The 18,652-nt window shown below is 42.3% G+C and overlaps 3 protein-coding genes across 3 annotated transcripts; all 3 read right to left on the minus strand.

Moving 5' to 3' along the window:
• LOC118996397 (zinc finger protein OZF-like) lies at positions 1-18,289 on the minus strand. The gene is made up of 2 exons (XM_037059771.1): positions 17,937-18,289; positions 1-1,472 (listed from the first exon to the last, which is right to left on the minus strand). Exons 1-2 carry the CDS (start codon positions 18,287-18,289, stop codon positions 179-181), a joined length of 1,647 nt encoding a protein of 548 aa, XP_036915666.1. The 3' UTR covers positions 1-178.
• On the minus strand, positions 7,537-9,098 carry LOC118995851 (KRAB domain-containing protein ZNF747-like). Its single transcript, XM_037058995.1, has 2 exons — positions 8,796-9,098; positions 7,537-7,937 (listed from the first exon to the last, which is right to left on the minus strand). Exons 1-2 carry the CDS (start codon positions 8,991-8,993, stop codon positions 7,713-7,715), a joined length of 423 nt encoding a protein of 140 aa, XP_036914890.1. The 5' UTR covers positions 8,994-9,098; the 3' UTR covers positions 7,537-7,712.
• LOC118995192 (zinc finger protein 154-like) lies at positions 15,693-17,910 on the minus strand. The gene is given in 2 exon segments (XM_037058134.1): positions 15,693-17,290; positions 17,881-17,910. Coding segments are annotated over 2 exon segments (816 nt in total). The 3' UTR covers positions 15,693-16,504.
• Positions 18,290-18,652: the final 363 nt, after the last annotated feature.

Raw genomic sequence — 18,652 nt, forward strand, 5'->3', positions numbered from 1 at the left:
TTCACAGAATACCCTTTTATTTTTACCATGAAAATAAAATCCTGTACATGTCCTAATATCTAAGACATTCAGTACATTCGCTGTACTAATGAGGCCTTTCTCCTGTGTAAAATCTCTCATAACACAGGCTAATTTTACTGTGGTAAGATTTCCAACATTCACTGCGCTCATAAGGCATTTATTTTGTGTGAATATTCTGATGATATTGTAAGCCAGCACGACTTCGGTAAGATTTCCCACATTTACTGCACTCATAAGGCCTTTCTCCTGTGTGAGAACTCTGATGACAACGAAGGCCAGTTTTACTGTGGTAAGATTTGCCACATTCACTACACACATAAGGCTTTTCTCCTGTGTGAATATTCTGATGACAACGAAGTTCATTCTTTCGGAAGAAAGACTTCCCACATTCACTACATTTATAAGGTTTTTCTCCAGTGTGAAGTCTCTGATGACAACGAAGTGCACTCTTTTGAAAAAAGGATTTCCTACATTCACTACACTCATAAGGCCTTTCTCCAGTATGAACTCTCTGATGACAAAGAAGTGCATTCTTTCGGCAGAAGGATTTCCCACATTCGCTGCACTCATAAGGCCTTTCTCCAGTGTGAAGACTCTTATGAGATCGAAGGCCAGTTTTACTCTGATAAGATTTCCCACACTCACTACATTCATAGGGTGTTTCCCCAGAGTGAACTCTCTGATGAGAAACAAGGTGATCACTTCTGGTAAAAGACTTCCCACATTCCCTGCATGCATAAGGCCTTTCCCCTGTGTGAACTCTCTGATGATAATGGAAGTGAGTACCTTTGATGAAAGATTTCCCACATTCACTACATTCATAAGACCTTTCACCAGTGTGAAGTCTCTGATGACAATGAAGTGCATTCTTTCGGAAGAAGCATTTTCCACATTCACTACACTCATAAGGCCTTTCTCCTGTGTGAAAACTCTGATGAGAGCTAAGACCAGGTCTACTGCGATAAGATTTCCCACATTCACTGCATTGATAAGGCCTTTCTCCAGTGTGAACCCTCTGGTGACAACGGAGTGAATTCTTTCGGAAAAATGATTTCCCACATTCACTGCACTGATAAGGCCTTTCTCCAGTGTGCAGTCTCTGATGAGAAAGAAGGATATCACTTCTTGTAAAAGATTTCCCACACTCACTGCACACATAAGGCCTTTCTCCTGTGTGAACTCTCTGATGACAATGGAAGCGAGTGTTATCGGTGAAAGATTTCCCACATTCACTACATTCATAAGCCCTTTCTCCAGTGTGTATTTTCTTATGTAAATAAAGGTTACTTCTTGTTTTGAAAGACTTCCCACATACACTGCACTGATAGGGCCTTTCTCCAGTGTGAACTGTCCGATGACAACGAAGTTGAGACAATTTTTTAAAAGATTTCCCACATTCACTGCACTGATGTGGCTTTTCTCCACTGAGAACTCTCTGACAATAACAAAACCTACAAATTCTGGGGACATTTTTTCCCCCATCATGGCACACAAAACACTGTCTTCCAGTATGGATACCCTGCTTTTGAACATATGCATGGTTGCAGCCAATAAATTTTGTACATTCACTCAAGGTGAAATAATTTTCTCTTCTTTGAATAGTGTCTCCAGATGGTAAGATTCCATTTGGCCAGTCCCTGGTGCGAGTAGCCTCTTGTTGGAGATGTTCTGGCTCAGTAGGGATGTGCTGTCCAACCTCCCCACAGGTAAAAAGCTTCTGGGACACACTGACATTGCAGCCCTCTGCAAGTAGGATCTTGTCCACATCTCTTCTCAAAGGCTTCTCTCTCACGTGGTACTCTTGGTGCTGGTGACACTTTGTACTGAAGTAAAATCGTTTTGCACATGCCCCACACTGCAATAATTTCTGACTGGGTTGTGTTTCCTGCTCTTTAGTCAAGTGGAAAATGTATCTCAGCACTGGCGCACAATTCTCACACGGGTGGTTCTTCCGGGAAGACAAAGCCACCTTGGGATTCTCTGCCTGTACCACTCTTACAGAAATGTTTTGTTCAACCAGTTTGTCCACGTCCTCTGCTCCACAGCAGCAACCTGAACAAAAGGAAACACTGGTCAAGTATATGTTGACATTATGGGGAAGGAATATCCTCATCAAAAATGGCCAGCTCTCACAGCTAAGCATGATTCTATGAAGTCATTTTCAAGAAACATGAGTTACACACTGAAGAAATGGCTGTTATACATTATATGGCCAAAAAGCATGGCAGTGTTGGTGACCTCACTGAGGAAGAGACACAAGTATAGGGTGAAAAAAAAAGTACAGTCGGGGTCTACTACTATTCTTCACATACGGCTTCCTGTACCATCTTTTCCACTGGTGAGGCGAGGTTGTGTAGAGCTCAATTTGAATGAGCTCAACCTCATCTAGATCAGTTGTACTAGAGCCTGTAATGTTCAAGGTCAATGTAATGATATGTGTGCACTCCAAGAGTACGTAAGCATAGACCAAATTTAGAGTGAAGTAAAAAAATAAAACCTATAACAGAAAGGGTTGTGCCCTGGTTGGTGTGGCTCAATGGAATGGGCACCAGAGTGCAAACCAAAAGGTCGCTGATTCTATTCCTAGTCAGGCCACATGCCTGGGTTGTGGGCCAGGCCCCCAGTTGGGGGCACACGAGAGGCTATAGATCAATGTACCTCACACGTCACATGTTTCTCTCATTCTCTTTCTCCCTCTTTTTCCCTCTCTCTAAAAAATAAATACAATCTTAAAAAAAAAGAAATGGTTGAGGATTAAAGTTTAGATAGGTGATTTTCCTGTGGGCTGCAAATCTGAGTAGAAATGATAACTCAGAAATGAATATTTGATACTTTATCAACAATAAATAAGCATAAGTAGAATGGGATGTGGAATTGGCAATAATAACACAATACTAATGAATAAAATGGGCTCCTTGTTATGACTTTAACAAAGCCCATGCACCAAACCCTCACCAAAACGTTACAACCTCTGCGTACACTCTGACATGGATACAGTTGTGTTTCTCCCAGAATGTACAAATGAAATGTCCCTTTAAATCTTAGTGGAGCCATTATATGGAATACAGACGACATAAATTCTAAGAGAAAAACTGAAGAGATGGATGGCTAACATTGTGGTAGAACAAGGAAGCTCAAGAGACCACAGAGAAGAGGTCTATATGAGTGACTTCAGCGAGATGGGTGAATAAGATATATGAGAATTCTCCCTTCTCAAGTAGACAGCTATCCAGAAAAAAAAAAAATCAATCCTGGAGGAGGGGAAAATAAATCTAATTAAGATAAATAGAAAATCAGACTTGACCAGGTAGCTCAGCTAGTTAGAGCAGTAGTCCCCAACCCCGGCCATGGACTCATACCACTCTACACACTGTTAGGAACTGGCTGCAAGTGGAGCTCCCCTGAGCTCAGCCTCCTGTCTCCTCCCTGTACCTTTGAAGGGGGTAAGCAAAAAGCTCCCTGAGCTGCATTTCCCATTTTGCCTCCCCTTAACCATCCACACTCCCATGCCACCTACCCCACCTTCCAGTAAACAGGTTCCTGGTGCAAAAAAGGCTGGAGATTCTGGGCTAGTGCATCGACCTGCTGAGCCAAGATTTTGAGTTCCACCCTTGTCCAAGGCACATAACAAGAAGCAACCGGTGATGCATAAATAATTGGAGCAACAATGTGATGTTTTTCCCTTTTTCCTCCTTTCCCTTGTCATTCTAAAATCAATAAACAAACACCCTGGCTGGTGTAGCTCAGTGGATTGAGCGAGGGCCTGTGAACCAGATAATCGCGGTTCAATTCCCAGTCAGGGCACATGCTTGGGTTGCAGGCCAGTTTCCGGCAGGAGCCAGTTCCCTGCAGGGGATGCATGAGAAGCAACCATACATTGATGTTTCCTTTCTCTCTCCTTCCTTTCCCCTCCAAAGATAAATAAATAAAATATTTTAAAAAATAAAATAAAATCAATAAACAAACAAACACACACAAAAGACAAGCAGCCAAGCATGGGCAAAAAACCATAAAAGAGCACAGAAAAGACGACAGGGAGGATGGGTAACCAAACAAGTTTGAATATAGCAAGGGTCAAAAACAAGGGTCCGAGTTACATCTATCAACTACTGTGATTGCACTCAGTTTGGCCTTAGTGTACTGTTCTGTGAAAAACAGTGGAAATTTTTGTTTTCAAGAACCAGAGGACTAGCAGCCAAGACGGAGATGTAGGTGGAAACACTGTGTCTCCTCAGACAACCAAGTTTAAAGACAACAAAGTTTTAGTAACAAAAACACAACCAAAACACAGAAAATTAAACTGTACGGAAGTCCGACAACAATGAACCATTTAGCCAGACCAATAATAGGGGTGGAGTCAGCGGCTGGCAGAGAGGGGTCACGAAGGAAAAAGCTGCCAGACCGACCCAGGAGTACAGGCGGCGGTTGGCAGATCACAGGCATGGGGTGGTAACAAGCGGACCCAGTGAGGGCACAAGGCGGCTGGCTGACTGTGGTCACACACTCACACACAGATAAAACAGGCAAAGGAGCCAGCAGTGAGATGGACGGCGCAGGAAGTGGGCCCCAGCGACAGGAATTAAAGGCTAAAAGCACCAACTGGAAAAACTTTCGAGGTCAAGGTGCCAGGAGAAGGTCCCAGGCTCACAGAGAGTTTGTTGGAGAGACCCACAGGGTCCTGGAGGGTGCACAAGCCCACACACCTGGGAGCCAGCACCAGGGGGGTACCTGTCTGCTTGCGGTTTGCTTGCGGGAAGCAGCAGAGGGGACCCAAATCCAAGAGAGAGCGTGGAACAAGCTCCATTGCCCCTCTCTGACCCTGGCCCCACATATAGCATCACAACGCAGCTACTGGGTTGCCCTGCCCTGGTGAACACCTAGGGCTCTGCCCCTCATACGAAACAGGTGCAAACAGACCAAAACATTATGGCTCAAGAAGAACAGCTCAAAGCCCCAGAGCCAAAAATTCTAAGTGACCAAGAGATAGCCAACCTATCAGATGCACAGTTCAAGACACCGGTGATCAGGATGCTCACAGAACTGGTTGACTTTAGTCACAAATTAGATGAACAAATGAAGGCTAAACTAAGTGAAAGTGAAATGCATAGGAAACCAAAAGTGATGGAAAGAAATCTGGGACTCAAATTAAGGGAGTGGACCAGAAGGAAGAAAAAAATGACCAAACAAAAGAATGAAGAAACAAGAATTCAAAAAAATGATGAGAGGCTTAGGAACCTCCAGGACATCTTTAAACATTCCAACATCCGAATTATAGGGGTATTAGAATGGGGAAGAGGAAGAGCAACAAGTGGAAAACTTATTAGAACAAATAATAAAGGAGAACTTCCCCAATCTGGCAAAGGAAATAGACTTCCAGGAAGTCCAGGAAGCTCAGAGAGTCCCAAAGAAGTTGTACCCAAGGAGGAACACACCAAGGCACATCACAATTACACTAGCCAAGATTAAAAATAAGGAGAGAATCTTAGAAGCAGCAAGAGAAAGGAGACAATTACCTACAAAGGAGTTCCCATCAGACTGTCAGCTGATTTCTCAAAAGTGACCTTACAGGCAAGAAGGGACTGGAAAGAAGTATTCCCACTAATGAAAGGCAAGGACTTATATCCAAGATTGCTCTATCCAGCAAAGCTTTCATTTAGAATGGAAGAACAGATAAAGTGCTTCTCAGATAAGGTCAAGTTAAAGGAGTTAATCATCACCAAGCCCTTATAATAATATGAAGTGTAACACAGACTTATCTAAAAAAAGATAGAAAATATAAATAGTAAAATGACAAGGAACCCACAGTTATTAACAACCACACCCAAAACAAAAACAAAAACAAACTAAGCAAACAACTAGAAAAGGAACAGAACCACAGAAATGGAGATCACATGGAGGGTTATCAACAGGAGAGTGGGAAGGAGAGAGAGAAGGAAAAGGTACAGAGAATAAGTAGCATAAATGGTAGGTACAAAATAGACAGGGGGAACTTAAGAATAGTATAGGAAATGTAGAATTATATATATGACTCAAATTATATATATGACTCATGGACATGAGGTATGGGGGGAAATGTGGTTGGCAGGGGGAGTGCACGGCAGAGGGGAATAAAGGAGGGATAATGGGACAACTGTAATAGCACAATCAATAAGATATATTTTTTGAAAAGTTAGCTGAAACTTCCTGAAAAATTCAATGTCAGTCCTAAAACTTAAAACTTCTTCAGATAACCTAAAGAAGTTTTAGAGATTTGTTTTTTTTTAAAAAACTATATTATTTTTGCCCTGGCTGGTGTAGCTTAGTGGATTGAGCATGGGCCTGTGAAGCAAAGAGTCACCGGTTCTATTCCCAGTCAGGGCACATGCCTGGATTGCAGGCCAGTTCCCAGTGGGGGACCCATGAGAGGCAACCACACATTAATGTTTCTCTCCCACTCTTTCTCCTTCCTGTCCCCTCTCTCTAAAAATAAATAAATAAAATATTTTTAAAAAATTATATTATTTTTAAAAGAGTTTTACTTACTTTTCTTCTCAAAAGAAGGGAGGAGAGAAAGAGAGGGAGAGAAACACCAATGTGAGAAAGAAAAATTGATCTGTTGCCTCCCATACCCAAACAACTGGGACCCCGGAGTGCAATTCAGGCATGGGCCCTGACCTTGACTCCAACAGGTGACCTTCCAGTTTGAAGGACTTAACCCCTACAATCAAAGCTGAGGATTTGTTTTTGAAATAATATTCTGAATGTGACAATACCACCAAGCAAAAAGCAAAGATAAACAGTCTGGACTAAGACAAATGAAAAAGCTTCTTCACAGATTAGCACTTAACATAATGAAATGAAAAGGCAGCCCTGACCACTGTGGCTCAGAGGGTTGGACATTGTCCCTCAAGGCTAAAGGTGGCCTGTTGGATTCCCTCTAAGGGCACACAAGTAGACTGCAGGTTCAGGCCTCAGTGGGAGCAGGAGAGAGAGGGGAAGGAGCGATGTTTCTCTCTCATATCACGGTTTTCTTCCTCCCTTCTCGCTATCTAAAAATAGAAGTCAATATAATATTATAATAATAAAAATATGAATAATAGTAACAATAATAATTTTTAAAAAGGCAATCTCAGGATGGCAGAAAAACTTGCAAACCATATAAAAATATGGCTGGGAGATATTGTGGGTTCAAGTCAGAAAAAGTCACATAAATTTATGAAGACTATTAACAAAGTACCACTTTAATTTAAAAAAAAAGAAAAAGAAAACCCTCTACACAACTTAATTAAAAGTAATTTATCCCTAAAAGCAGTATCTGCGAACTGAAATGAAACAAATGAGAAAAATGAATTAAAAAAAATCAGAAAATGAAACAAATGAGAAAAAAGCTGTGTACCAGTTGGGGGAAAGGAATTAATGTATAAAATATACAAGGAATTCAAAATACTCATTAGCCAAAATTGTAGAGACAATTTTCCAATATATATATATGTATATATATATATATATACAAATAACCAAAGGAATACAAAAAAATTTTTTTGTGACAAATCAAGGTGGTATTTATTAGTCTCCACACAACATTACAAACCACAGATCTTTCCCTGAGGGTTTAGAACAACAGGGACTGGTATTGCAGGGGGAGAAGTGGTGCAAACAAAGCAGCCGCACCAAGGAAAGGAACTGCTCAGAACTGGAAAATCAAGCAGTGCTTATAGTTCAGGAATGAAAAGGGAGTACCCCCTAGAGAACAGGGGGCATAAGGAAATGCAAAACCTGGCCCACACCACTGGCAGAGTGAAGGCATTACCCAGTGAAGATATAAGTTCAAAGTTCTCCAGCATCACATCCAGGTACAGGCGTCTCTGAGCTTCACTGAGGAGACGCCATTCTTCCCTGGAGAAGTACAGGGCAATGTCTGCAAAGGTCACGCCAACCTGTCACAACGGAGACAAATGAATGAAGAGCTGTCTACCTGAGAACCCAGATATTACTTCTCATGAATCCTCCCCTCACTGTATTTCCTCCAGGGCTGCCCAGTTCAGTGTGGACATCAGGTCCTAAGGCCAGCGCTAGTCCCATTAATTACTATTACCACTTTCAACAACAGCAGCCTGGCGACCGGCACATAAAGGTCATCGAGGTCATCGAAGCCGTAGCTCTGGGCCATGACTACAGGCTCTCATCCTTCCTGCCACAGTCTCCCAGATCATGCCTCCAAAGCACAGCCAAACATGAGCTTAGGATTCAGCCCCCTATCCTCCCACCAGGGCCCAGGATCTCCAGCTCACACTCCTTGTAGTTGTGCACACCATTGTGGAATGTCTGCCTCCTGCACACCTTCACACCCCAGGTGCACTCCCTCAGTTCTGCCACCTTCCTGCTGCACACAGCACGGGCATCTCTCTAGAATCATCCACGAACTAAGCATACGGCATCCAAAGAGTCCTTGATATGTCCCAGCAGGATCCTGCACAACCCCAGTTTTCTCTTGGATCTCACAGCCCGGTAAAGACCCGAATTATTGGCTCTGAAGTCCACCCTGCCTCCTCTTTGCTCTTTGCTTCAATAATCCTCACCGAGATCCGCGCGGGAGTCTCAGATACGAATAAGCCCTGTCCACTCTGCACTGTACTTGCTGTGTCCTCAGAAACCACAACACTCCTCTCTCCGGTGAGCCTCCGTCTCTGACCCACCCGCGAAGCTTGGGCTGCAGGGCGTCCGCACACGGGATGCGGGGTTCGCTGTGGTGAGGCGCTTGAGGTGGGTGGAGGTGTGAGGGGACGCGCCCTTACCTCAGCCGGGCGTCTCAGGGAGGCCGCCAGTGCACTGTGAGCTCGAGACCGGTCGGTAGCAGCGGGAGAGGCGGCCGCCTCTGTCATGGCGACCGCTGTCTCCGCCCTAGCGCGGGCCGCCCGGGCAGCGTCGTCCACCTTCTTCCTCTCGGATGATCTTTGTGGACCGCGACTCTGGCGCCTTCCCCGCCCAGGCATCTCCACCAGCACCCAGCGAACTGGACCTTCTGAGCAAGTAACTGAGCCAATTCTAGCTAAAGCAAATTGCCCACACTGAGGAGGACGCCGGAAGTCCAGCCCCAGCAACTGTCCCAACGGAAATGACTTTTACGGAAATATCATCATGCCAACCCCTCCCCCAGCTATTGGGATGGCGCGATGGTATTCCCCGCCCCGATTCCTGAGACTCCGAGGCTTTGACTAGGGGTTGTCCCACTTCACTACAGTAGAAATGACCCAGACCCATGGCAAAAGGCGCCAGGAAATGCCAGGTCCCTATGAAGAACTCTTCTTGCACGTGGCTAAAGAAAGTCGTCATCTTTTTCTGGGGAAGGGGCTTGAGTCCGTGTTAATTACAAACAATAATCTGTTTGCTCAACACAGGGAGTCATAATACAAAAGGTATGCCTTCATTACACAGTCCTGAAAATATTTACATAAATGACCTACTTACACCATCATATATGTATGTGACAAGTATAACACAAGACAGTAGCACAAGCCTTTGATAGAAAAAGGAACTAAATACATAACATAAACATTAATGGAATTCTATTGTTGTTATAATTTGAACATCAATTTATCAGTTAAGATAAAAAAAATTAGGCGAAGCCCTGGCTGGTGTAGCTCAGTGGATTGAGCGCGGGCCTGCGAACCACATGATTGCGGTTTGATTCCCAGTCAGGGCACATGCCTGGGTTGCAGGCCAGTTCCCTGCAGGGGACTTACGAGAGGCAACCATACATTGATATTTCTCTCCTTCTCTCCTTCCCTTCCTCTCTAAAGATAAATAGATAAAATCTTAAAAAAAAATTAGGCGAGCCCTGACTGGTGTAGCTCAGTGGATTGAACATGGGCCTGCGAACCAAGAGATCCTGGTTCACTTCCCAGTGAGGCCCCATGCCTGGGTTGTGAAAGCCAACCACACACTGGTATTTCTCTCCCTCCCTTTCTCCCTCCATTCCCCTCTAAAAATAAATAAAATCTTTAAAAAAACCAAGATGTCTCTCAAAATTACAAATATAATTTAACAAATGGAAGACTCAGAGCTTCTAGAAGTTATGAAATATATTTACCAACCTAAGCAATGCTTTTCTTGACATAATACAGCACTCATTTTAGAAGCCTGTCTGCATCACCACCTTCTGAAGTGAGACTCAGTTGTTGGCTGAATGAACCTGTTAGCAGATGGTTGAGTTGGACACAAAAATTCCCTATCAAGGTGATGCTGCTTTGGGGATTCCAACCTTTCCCTACTTTGGGAGAATCAGCTAACAGCCTCTCTATTCCAGGTTCACATCCCATTCCCTTGTCTCCCATCAGGCAGGCAAAGACTTCAGTACCATACAGAGGCAGGGACCTGGTTTCTCTGTCAAAATCTTGGGCACTGGTCAGGGAAAGACAAAAGCCATGTCCTCCTTGGCATTCTCAGCCTCTGCCTTCTTCTGCTCCTCTTGGGGTATAGCCGGTACTGTATTTGTAGTAGGGAGAGTCAATGCACCAATACTCTCACCACCCAGGGACTTCTCTTCCAAAACAACTAATAACAAAGATTGTGAGATGGAGGGGTAGTGTCTGCATTGTGTGTGGGGTAGCTCAAGATACGGCCCCTTCAACTCAGAGAACAGGTGGCTGCCTGGCCAGCAGCCTTAAGGAGCAGGAACAACAGCCTGGATAACCCAGCCTTTCTGAAGGCCCCTGTGTTTATCACAACCCTGTAGCATTCTCACAGGCTACTGTGACTCCCTTCTGGCTGCTACTGCTCCCTTCCTAGACCTACAAGTAGCACCAAGGCTGGATGCAGGGTTCAGTCAGTCTTGCAACAATCTGCCACCGTTGGTGAGCTCCCCTGTAATGTGAGTAATAAATGTCATGTCCACAGCATGTGCACCTCTGCTGGTCCTCCGGGTGTTTTGTTTTTTTTTTTTCCAGAATATCACAAACACAAGAGCAGTGTAGCTGCCTGGTTTGGAACTCCTGAGTAACATATGGTTTGGCAATAAGAGATACAAAATGTGAAAATACTTGTTGAAGAAAGAGAATGAATTTGTTCTAAAGTTGGTTATTTCTCAATGACTTAAGAAGAAACAAAGCAAAAGAACTGTTTAAACGGCACATGGTTTATACAAGTTACAGAAGCCTTATAAAGAGAAATTATATAGGTAAGCTTAGTAATGAATTTAAGTAGGTAAATGAATCTAAATATGAAAAGTAAGCTAACACAGAATTTACATGGCTCTCTTTCAGTATGTGAAGTGGGAAGAAGTTCTTGTATCTGCCTAGAAAGGTCAGATTCTGTTTTATTAGAACATTTAGGTGTCATATGTGGTAATCAGATACTTGATCAAATTTCAAGAAAATTGTTTCTCTCCATCCTAGGAACTGAAATTTTGCCAGCATATATTAATGTTTCATACAGTTTATTACCACCTTAACTAAATAAAAAATTAAACAACATTTCAAAAAATATACAATCCTTAGGTAAATTAAGATTGAGAAGCATCTCAGAACAGAAATTTTAAAAGACTTCTTCTTAACCTAGATATGTCTTGGAGTTATTTCAGTGGGTGCCTGAAATATCTCAAGGATGTATTCTTTCTCCTTACAAAAGAGAAATTTTGGATGACTTAGGCCTATTTCCTATGCTTAAAGCACATGAGAAGCTTTGCTAATTAAAGAGAGAGTAACGAGGTTCTACTTCTATGCACAGATTTTTATTAGTAAAGTGAACGTTCTGGAGGGTGTGTAAAAGTCTCCAAGAGTCTACATAGCACTGACACAAATTCATCTACGTTTGGAAGGTGATTGTGATGCAGTGTTGTGTGTGAAGGAGGGGGGAATCCACGGGAATCACATTGGGGTCAGAATTCGTTATCACCCAAAGCCTAACATGTCACCTCTGAGGGAATTAGCAAATGGGGAGCATGTTAAAGAATTATTCATGTATATGTTCCTTTTTCTACGTAGTAAGATGCTAGGAAAATTCCAGAGCCAGTGCAATAGGAAAACTGAGACAAGAAAATTAAACGGAGTCAAACAATTTAAGCAACTAACAGCCAGTGGGTAAATCGCAAGACCCTATCTCCTCTAATCAGGGGCACTTGAGCACAAATGGTTCATAACTCCCCTTCCTGACCAGAGAATACACAGCTTCAATCTCCCTGGTCTGGAAAATAGAGAACAAAAAAAAAAAAAATAGAGAACAGAGATCAATTGTCATTTGTGCCAGCTAACCCAAGGACACAGGAAGCCAGGGGAGCAAATAACAAAAAAAAAATAAAAAAAAAAAAAAACATTAAAGCCAGCCACACTCAAGATAAAAGTAAAGCACCATAGCACATCAAAAAATATTCCCAAAATTTCTCCTAAGATTGTCAGGGACCAAATAGAAATAAAAAGCTCTCAGGGCAANACAACAAAAAAAAATAGAGAACAGAGATCAATTGTCATTTGTGCCAGCTAACCCAAGGACACAGGAAGCCAGGGGAGCAAATAACAAAAAAAAAAAAAAAAAAAAAAAAAACATTAAAGCCAGCCACACTCAAGATAAAAGTAAAGCACCATAGCACATCAAAAAATATTCCCAAAATTTCTCCTAAGATTGTCAGGGACCAAATAGAAATAAAAAGCTCTCAGGGCAAAGGCTCAGGGCTGGCTCGTTCTGGTTCACATCCAGACCCCTTCCCTGGTGTGAACTTTGTACTTCCTCCTAAACTCTACCTGTCCCCACCAGATTTACAGCCAATGGCATCCTGACTCCAAACTACCCTTTGAATCTGTCTGCAAAGCTTCCTTTTCTCTGACTTCCCTGTGACCTGAAACCAGCCTTGCCGAGGCTCACTCCTTTATTTTTTGTTTTTTTATTTTAATATATATATTTTATTGATTATACCATTACAGTTGTTCTATTCCCCCCTTCATTCCCCTCCACCTGACACACTCCCTCCCCCACCATTCCCCCCCTTAGTTTATGACCACGTGTCTCAAGTTCTTTAGATTCTATATTTCCCCCACTATTCTCGCCCTCCCCGTCTATTTTCTACCTACTGTCTATGCTATTTTCTGTACCTTCTCCCCCCTTCTCCTCCTCCCACCCCCCTGTTGCTAACCATCCATGTGATCTTCNAAGAGATACAAAATGTGAAAATACTTGTTGAAGAAAGAGAATGAATTTGTTCTAAAGTTGGTTATTTCTCGATGACTTAAGAAGAAACAAAGCAAAAGAACTGTTTAAATGGCACATGGTTTATACAAGTTACAGAAGCCTTATAAAGAGAAATTATATAGGTAAGCTTAGTAATGAATTTAAGTAGGTAAATGAATCTAAATATGAAAAGTAAGCTAACACAGAATTTATATGGCTCTCTTTCAGTATGTGAAGTGGGAAGGTTCTTCTTGTATCTGCCTAGAAAGGTCAGATTCTGTTTTATTAGAACATTTAGGTGTCATAGTGTGGTAATCAGATACTTGATCAAATTTCAAGAAAATAATTTCTCTCCATCCTAGGAACTGAAATTTTGCCGGCACGTATTAATGTTTCATACATTTTATTATCACCTTAACTAAATAAATAATTAAACAGTATTTCAAAAAATATACAATCCTTAGGTAAATTAAGATTGAGAAGCATTTCAGAACAGGAATTTTAAAAGACTTTTTTTAAACCTAGATATGTCTTGGAGTTATTTCAGTGGGTGCCTGAAATATCTAAAGGATTTATCCTTTCTCCTTACAAAAGAGAAATTTTGCACAAATTAGGCCTATTTCCTATGCTTAAAGCACATGAGAAAGTTTTCTAATTAAAAAGGGAGTAACTAGGTTCTATGTGTACATACGTTTTTATTAGTAATGCAAACAATCTACAGGGTATAGAAATCACCGAGAGTCTAACAGTGCCCACACACATTCAGAAAGTGATTGGGATGTGGTGTTGTGTGCAAAAGAGGGGGACCCCCAAGAACCACGTTGGAATCAGACCTATAAGCAGGTCATTTATTTTTGTCATCTAATAACAGTTGCTGTTTTGTTCTGACCTGTTTACAAGTAAGTCTCATCATTTACAAATCCATGGAAGAGCTCTGACCTATTCCAAATCATTTCCTAAAAGTAAAATTTCAGATCATACCAATGAACAAGACAAGTTTATAAAACTCTAAGCAATAACTGAACTGTCCCTGCATCTGCTGCCCCAAGTCTTGAGAAGGGGCTCCACCTGACCCCGCTTTCACTCCATCTCTTTATTTCTTAATCCCACTGGTCGCCTTCCCTCTAGACCTGACTGATCCAGCTGCACCAGTTTCAGCACTAAGAATAGTATAGGAAAGGGAGAAGCCAAAGAAATTATATGTACGACCCGTGGACATGAACTAAGGGGGAGGGGGAATGCTGGTGAGAGGTGGGTGCAGAGTACAGAGGGAGAAAGGGGAGAAAAAAATGGGACATTTGCCCTGGCCGGTGTAGCTCAGTGGATTGAGCGCAGGCCTGCAAACCACACAATCGCAGTTCGATTCCCAGTCAGGGCGCATGCCTGGGTTGCGGGCCAGTTCCCAGCAGGGGACTCACGAGAGGCAACCATACATTGATATTTCTCTCTTTCTCTCCTTCCTTTCCCCTCTAAATAAATAAAATCTTTTAAAAATAACAAAAACTAATTATGTTTAAAAAGTAAAAATTAAAATTAAGAAATTGCAAAGCTATTTATTAGAATGGAACGAAAATCACTGTTTACTTCCAGAGTAGTGAGGGGTAGGAGAGATTAAAATGGCCAGAAGGTAAATTCCCAGAGACAGTAATGATCAGTACTATGACAATGGTGATGGTTCCAATGTCATGTATAAGTGAAGGCCATTGATCAACCATTATACTTGAAATATGATGTTTACTAATTGCAACATTTTAAAAGTGGATCAATATATTTAAAATATGTACATTCAACTCATTTTGAAAATAGGCTTAGCAACTCTATATTCAATTCATTTTCTCATGTGCTCTGTGTGACACTTTGCCTCAGTAACAGCAAATAAAGCAAAAAATAAAAAGTTCACTGAAAGCAACAGCAGTGCAGGTTGAGTCAAAATCGCTGCATCCTGGAACATAGATTCACTTTTTCATTCTTTCTACCAGGGTGCTAGTGGCTCTGACATGAATATCTCAGAGGTGACAGAAATTCAGAAACTCTTTAAAAATTTGTATTCATTTTAGAGAGAAACAGAAATGGGGAAGAGAGAGGGAGAGGGAGAAAGGGGCAGGCAGAGAGGGGGAGAGGGGGAGAGAGAAAAAGAAATCTGGATTTGTAGTTCCACTTAAGTGTGCATTCGTTATTTCTTGTACCTGTCCTGACCAAGAATTGAAATCAGAACCTTCACATATCAAGATGATATTCTAATCAACTGAGCAACCTGGCCAGGGCCACAAAACCTTTTGATTATATTCAATGACAATAACGGAATCAATAGATTCCTGCAGGTCCTGCGATTTGTGTACACACTGATCCTGCGGTCTTTTTGTCGGAAATGTTTCTGGATGGACGCTGAGAAAATGCACATTCTGTCTAGTTTCCTCAGACTCCTCCAGGACCTGTCACAGCAGTGTTTCTCTCGTAGTCAGTTTCCCTCACCTCTGTTGTGCTACCAGCTGACCATCCCCCATGGAACTGCAGACATTATGGCATGTCTGGGCCAGAGATTCCCTGCGATAATACTGCCATCCTTTATATGAAAAAAAATCATGCTGCTCCCAGACATACTGAGGTTCTCATAGCTACCCCTTCTTTGCAGTGAAGACCATGTCTCCTGAAACTCACAGCATTGAAGATTCTCATAAGAACTACAAATCACAGTCTTGCCTGGGGGCACATGAGTAGGAATGCAACTCTGGCAGAAACCACTGAGTTAATTTCTGCACCAAACTGTCCTCACAGAGGCAGAGAAAGTTGAGACACACATAAAAGTTCTTCACATCTTGATGCGTGTGAGGACCAAAATTCTTTATAAACTACCGAACACAGTAAGTAGAGCACCCAAGATTAAAGAAGACTTGGAAAAAATATCCTCTGTTATTTTACCAAGTGAAGGGAGATCAGCCTGGAAGTTCTTGCACTGGTGATCTGCACACTCAAAAATGATCACTGGTTATGTAAAAAAAAGTATGTCCCTCAAAAATGCAGTCCTCCTACAAGCTGACATCTGAATTCAGATGATGTCTTCTGGGCCACATTGAGTCACGTCAATGCGCCAAGTAGTGAGAGTGCGTCAATGAGCTAAGGAAAAGAGACCTAAAAGCCTAGGCTACTCCTAATTTTCTCCAACAAATCACAGAACAGTTACCTTTTCTGACCACATCAACCATGATGAGTCATGGAATCTCTTGGAACCTTATAGGTGGTACACAGGATATACCTTCAACAGAAATATGCAGTGACATGGATCTGGCAAACCACATGGGTAAATCAAGAAAGTGCAACATGGACACACAGGCTTCACAAACGGTTATCATGGGAACCTCCTTACTGATGTTTTTGGCTGTATGAGATTTGACTCAGATAAGACTTCACAGAATACCCTTTTATTTTCACCACGAAAGTAAAATCCTGTACATGTCCTAAGATCTAAGACTTTCTGCACATCCACTGTACTAATAATGCCTTTATCCTGTGTGTAATCTCTCATGATAGCACAGGCTAATTTTATTGTAAAAGATTTCCCACATTTACTGTACTCATAAGGCTTCTCTCCTGTGTGAAAATTCTGATGATAACGTAGGCCCAAGCTACTGTGGTAAGATTTCCCACATTCACTGCACACATAAGGCTTTTCTCCTGTGTGAATATTCTGATGACAACAAAGTCCACTCTTTCGGAGGAAAGATTTCCCACAATCAGTGCATTCATACAGCCTTTCTCCAGTGTGAAGTCTCTGATGAAAACAAAGTATACCCTTTTGGGAGAAAGATTTCCCACATTTATTGCATTCATAAGGCCTTTCTCCAGTATGAACTCTCTCATGACAACGAAGTGCATTCCTTCAGAAGAAAGATTTCCCACATTTGCTGCACTCATACGACCTTTCGCCACTGTGAAGACTTTTAGGAGAGTAAAGGCCAATTTTGCTCTGAAAAGACTTCCCACGTTCACTACATGCATAAGTCCTGCCTTCAGTATGAAGTCTCTGATGAGAACAAAGTGCACTTTTTTTAAAGAATGATTTCCCACATTTGCTGCACTCATGAGGCCTTTTTCCTGTATGAAGTCTCCTGTGAGAGCAAAGGCCTCTTTTACTCTAAGATTTCCCACACTCACTTCACTCATAAGGCCCTTGTCCAGTTTGAATTCTCTGATGACAATGAAGTGAAGTCTTTCGGAAAAAAGATTTCCCACATTCAGCCCTGGCTGGTATGGCTCAGTGGATTGAGCGTGAGCCTTCGAACCACACGATCGCGGTTCAATTCCCAGTCAGGGCACATGCCTGGGTTGCAGGCCAGTTCTCAGCAGGGGACTCACGAGAGGCAACCATACACTGGTATTTCTCTCCTTCTCTCCCCCTCTAAAGATAAATAAATAAAATACTAAAAAAAAAAGCCTAGAAGTGCCTAGGTCTTTAAAAAAAAAGATTTCCCACATTCACTGCACTCATAAGGCCTTTCTCCAGTGTGAAGTCTCTGATGAGAAGATTATCACGTCTGTTAAAAATTTTCCCACATTGATTGCACACATGACACTTATCTCCAGTGTGAATTTTCCCATGTACATACAGGCTATTTCTTCTTTTAAAAGAAGACTTTCCACATACACAGCACTGATAAGGCCTTTCTGCAGTGTGAACTGTCTGATGATGATGAAGTAGAGACAGTTTTGTAAAAGATTTCCCACATTCACTGCACTCATGTGGCTTTTCTCCATCGGGAACTCTCTGACAATAACAAAACCTACAAATTCCTGGGAAATACTTTGCACCATCACAGTACACAAAACACTGTCTTCCAATATGGACACCCTTCTTCTGAATACATGCCTGGTTGCAGCCAAGGGCTTTTTTACACTCACTCAGGGTGAAATACTTTTCTCTGCCTTGAGTAGTGTCTCTAGATGGCGAGATTCCATTTGGCCAGTAGTAGCAGCTATTATTACTCGCAGTAGCCTCTTGTTGGAGATGTTCTGACTCAGTAAGGATGCCCTGTCCAACCTCCCCACAGGTAAAAAGCTTCTGGGACACACTGACATTGCAGCCCTCTGCAAGTAGGATCCTGTTCACGCCTCTTTTCAAAGGCTTCTTTCTCATACGGTACTCTTGGTGCTGGCGACACTTTGTACTGAAGTAAAATCGTTTTGCACATGCCCCACACTGCAATGATTTCTGGCTGGGTTGTGTTTCCTGCTCTTCAGTCAAGTGGAAAATGTATCTCAGCACTGGCCCACAACTCTCACACGGGTGGCTCTTCCGGGAAGGCAAAGCCACCTTGGGATTCTCTGCCTGTATCACTCTTACAAAAATGTTCTGTTCAATCGGTTCATCCACGTCCTCTGCTCCACAGCAGCAACCTGAACAAAAGGAAATACTGGTGAAATATATGTTGACATTATGGAGAAGGAATATTCTCATCAAAAATGGCCAGCTCTCACAGCTACACCTCATTCTATGATG

This window comes from Sturnira hondurensis, unplaced genomic scaffold (genome assembly GCF_014824575.4).
Source record: "Sturnira hondurensis isolate 20B ecotype Veracruz unplaced genomic scaffold, ASM1482457v3 Scaffold0001020, whole genome shotgun sequence".
NCBI lineage: Eukaryota > Metazoa > Chordata > Mammalia > Chiroptera > Phyllostomidae > Sturnira > Sturnira hondurensis.

Coding starts and splice junctions, on each gene's coding strand:
- LOC118995851 (XM_037058995.1), bottom strand. CDS start 8,993: ATGCCTGGGCGGGGAAGGCGCCAGAGTCGCGGTCCACAAAGATCATCC. Junction 7,938..8,795: donor CCCTGAGACGCCCGGCTGAG/GTAAGGGCGCGT, acceptor CCGTTGTGACAG/GTTGGCGTGACCTTTGCAGA.
- LOC118996397 (XM_037059771.1), bottom strand. CDS start 18,289: ATGAGAAAGAAGCCTTTGAAAAGAGGCGTGAACAGGATCCTACTTGCA. Junction 1,473..17,936: donor TATTTCCCAGGAATTTGTAG/GTTTTGTTATTG, acceptor CAGAATTTGTAG/GTTTTGTTATTGTCAGAGAG.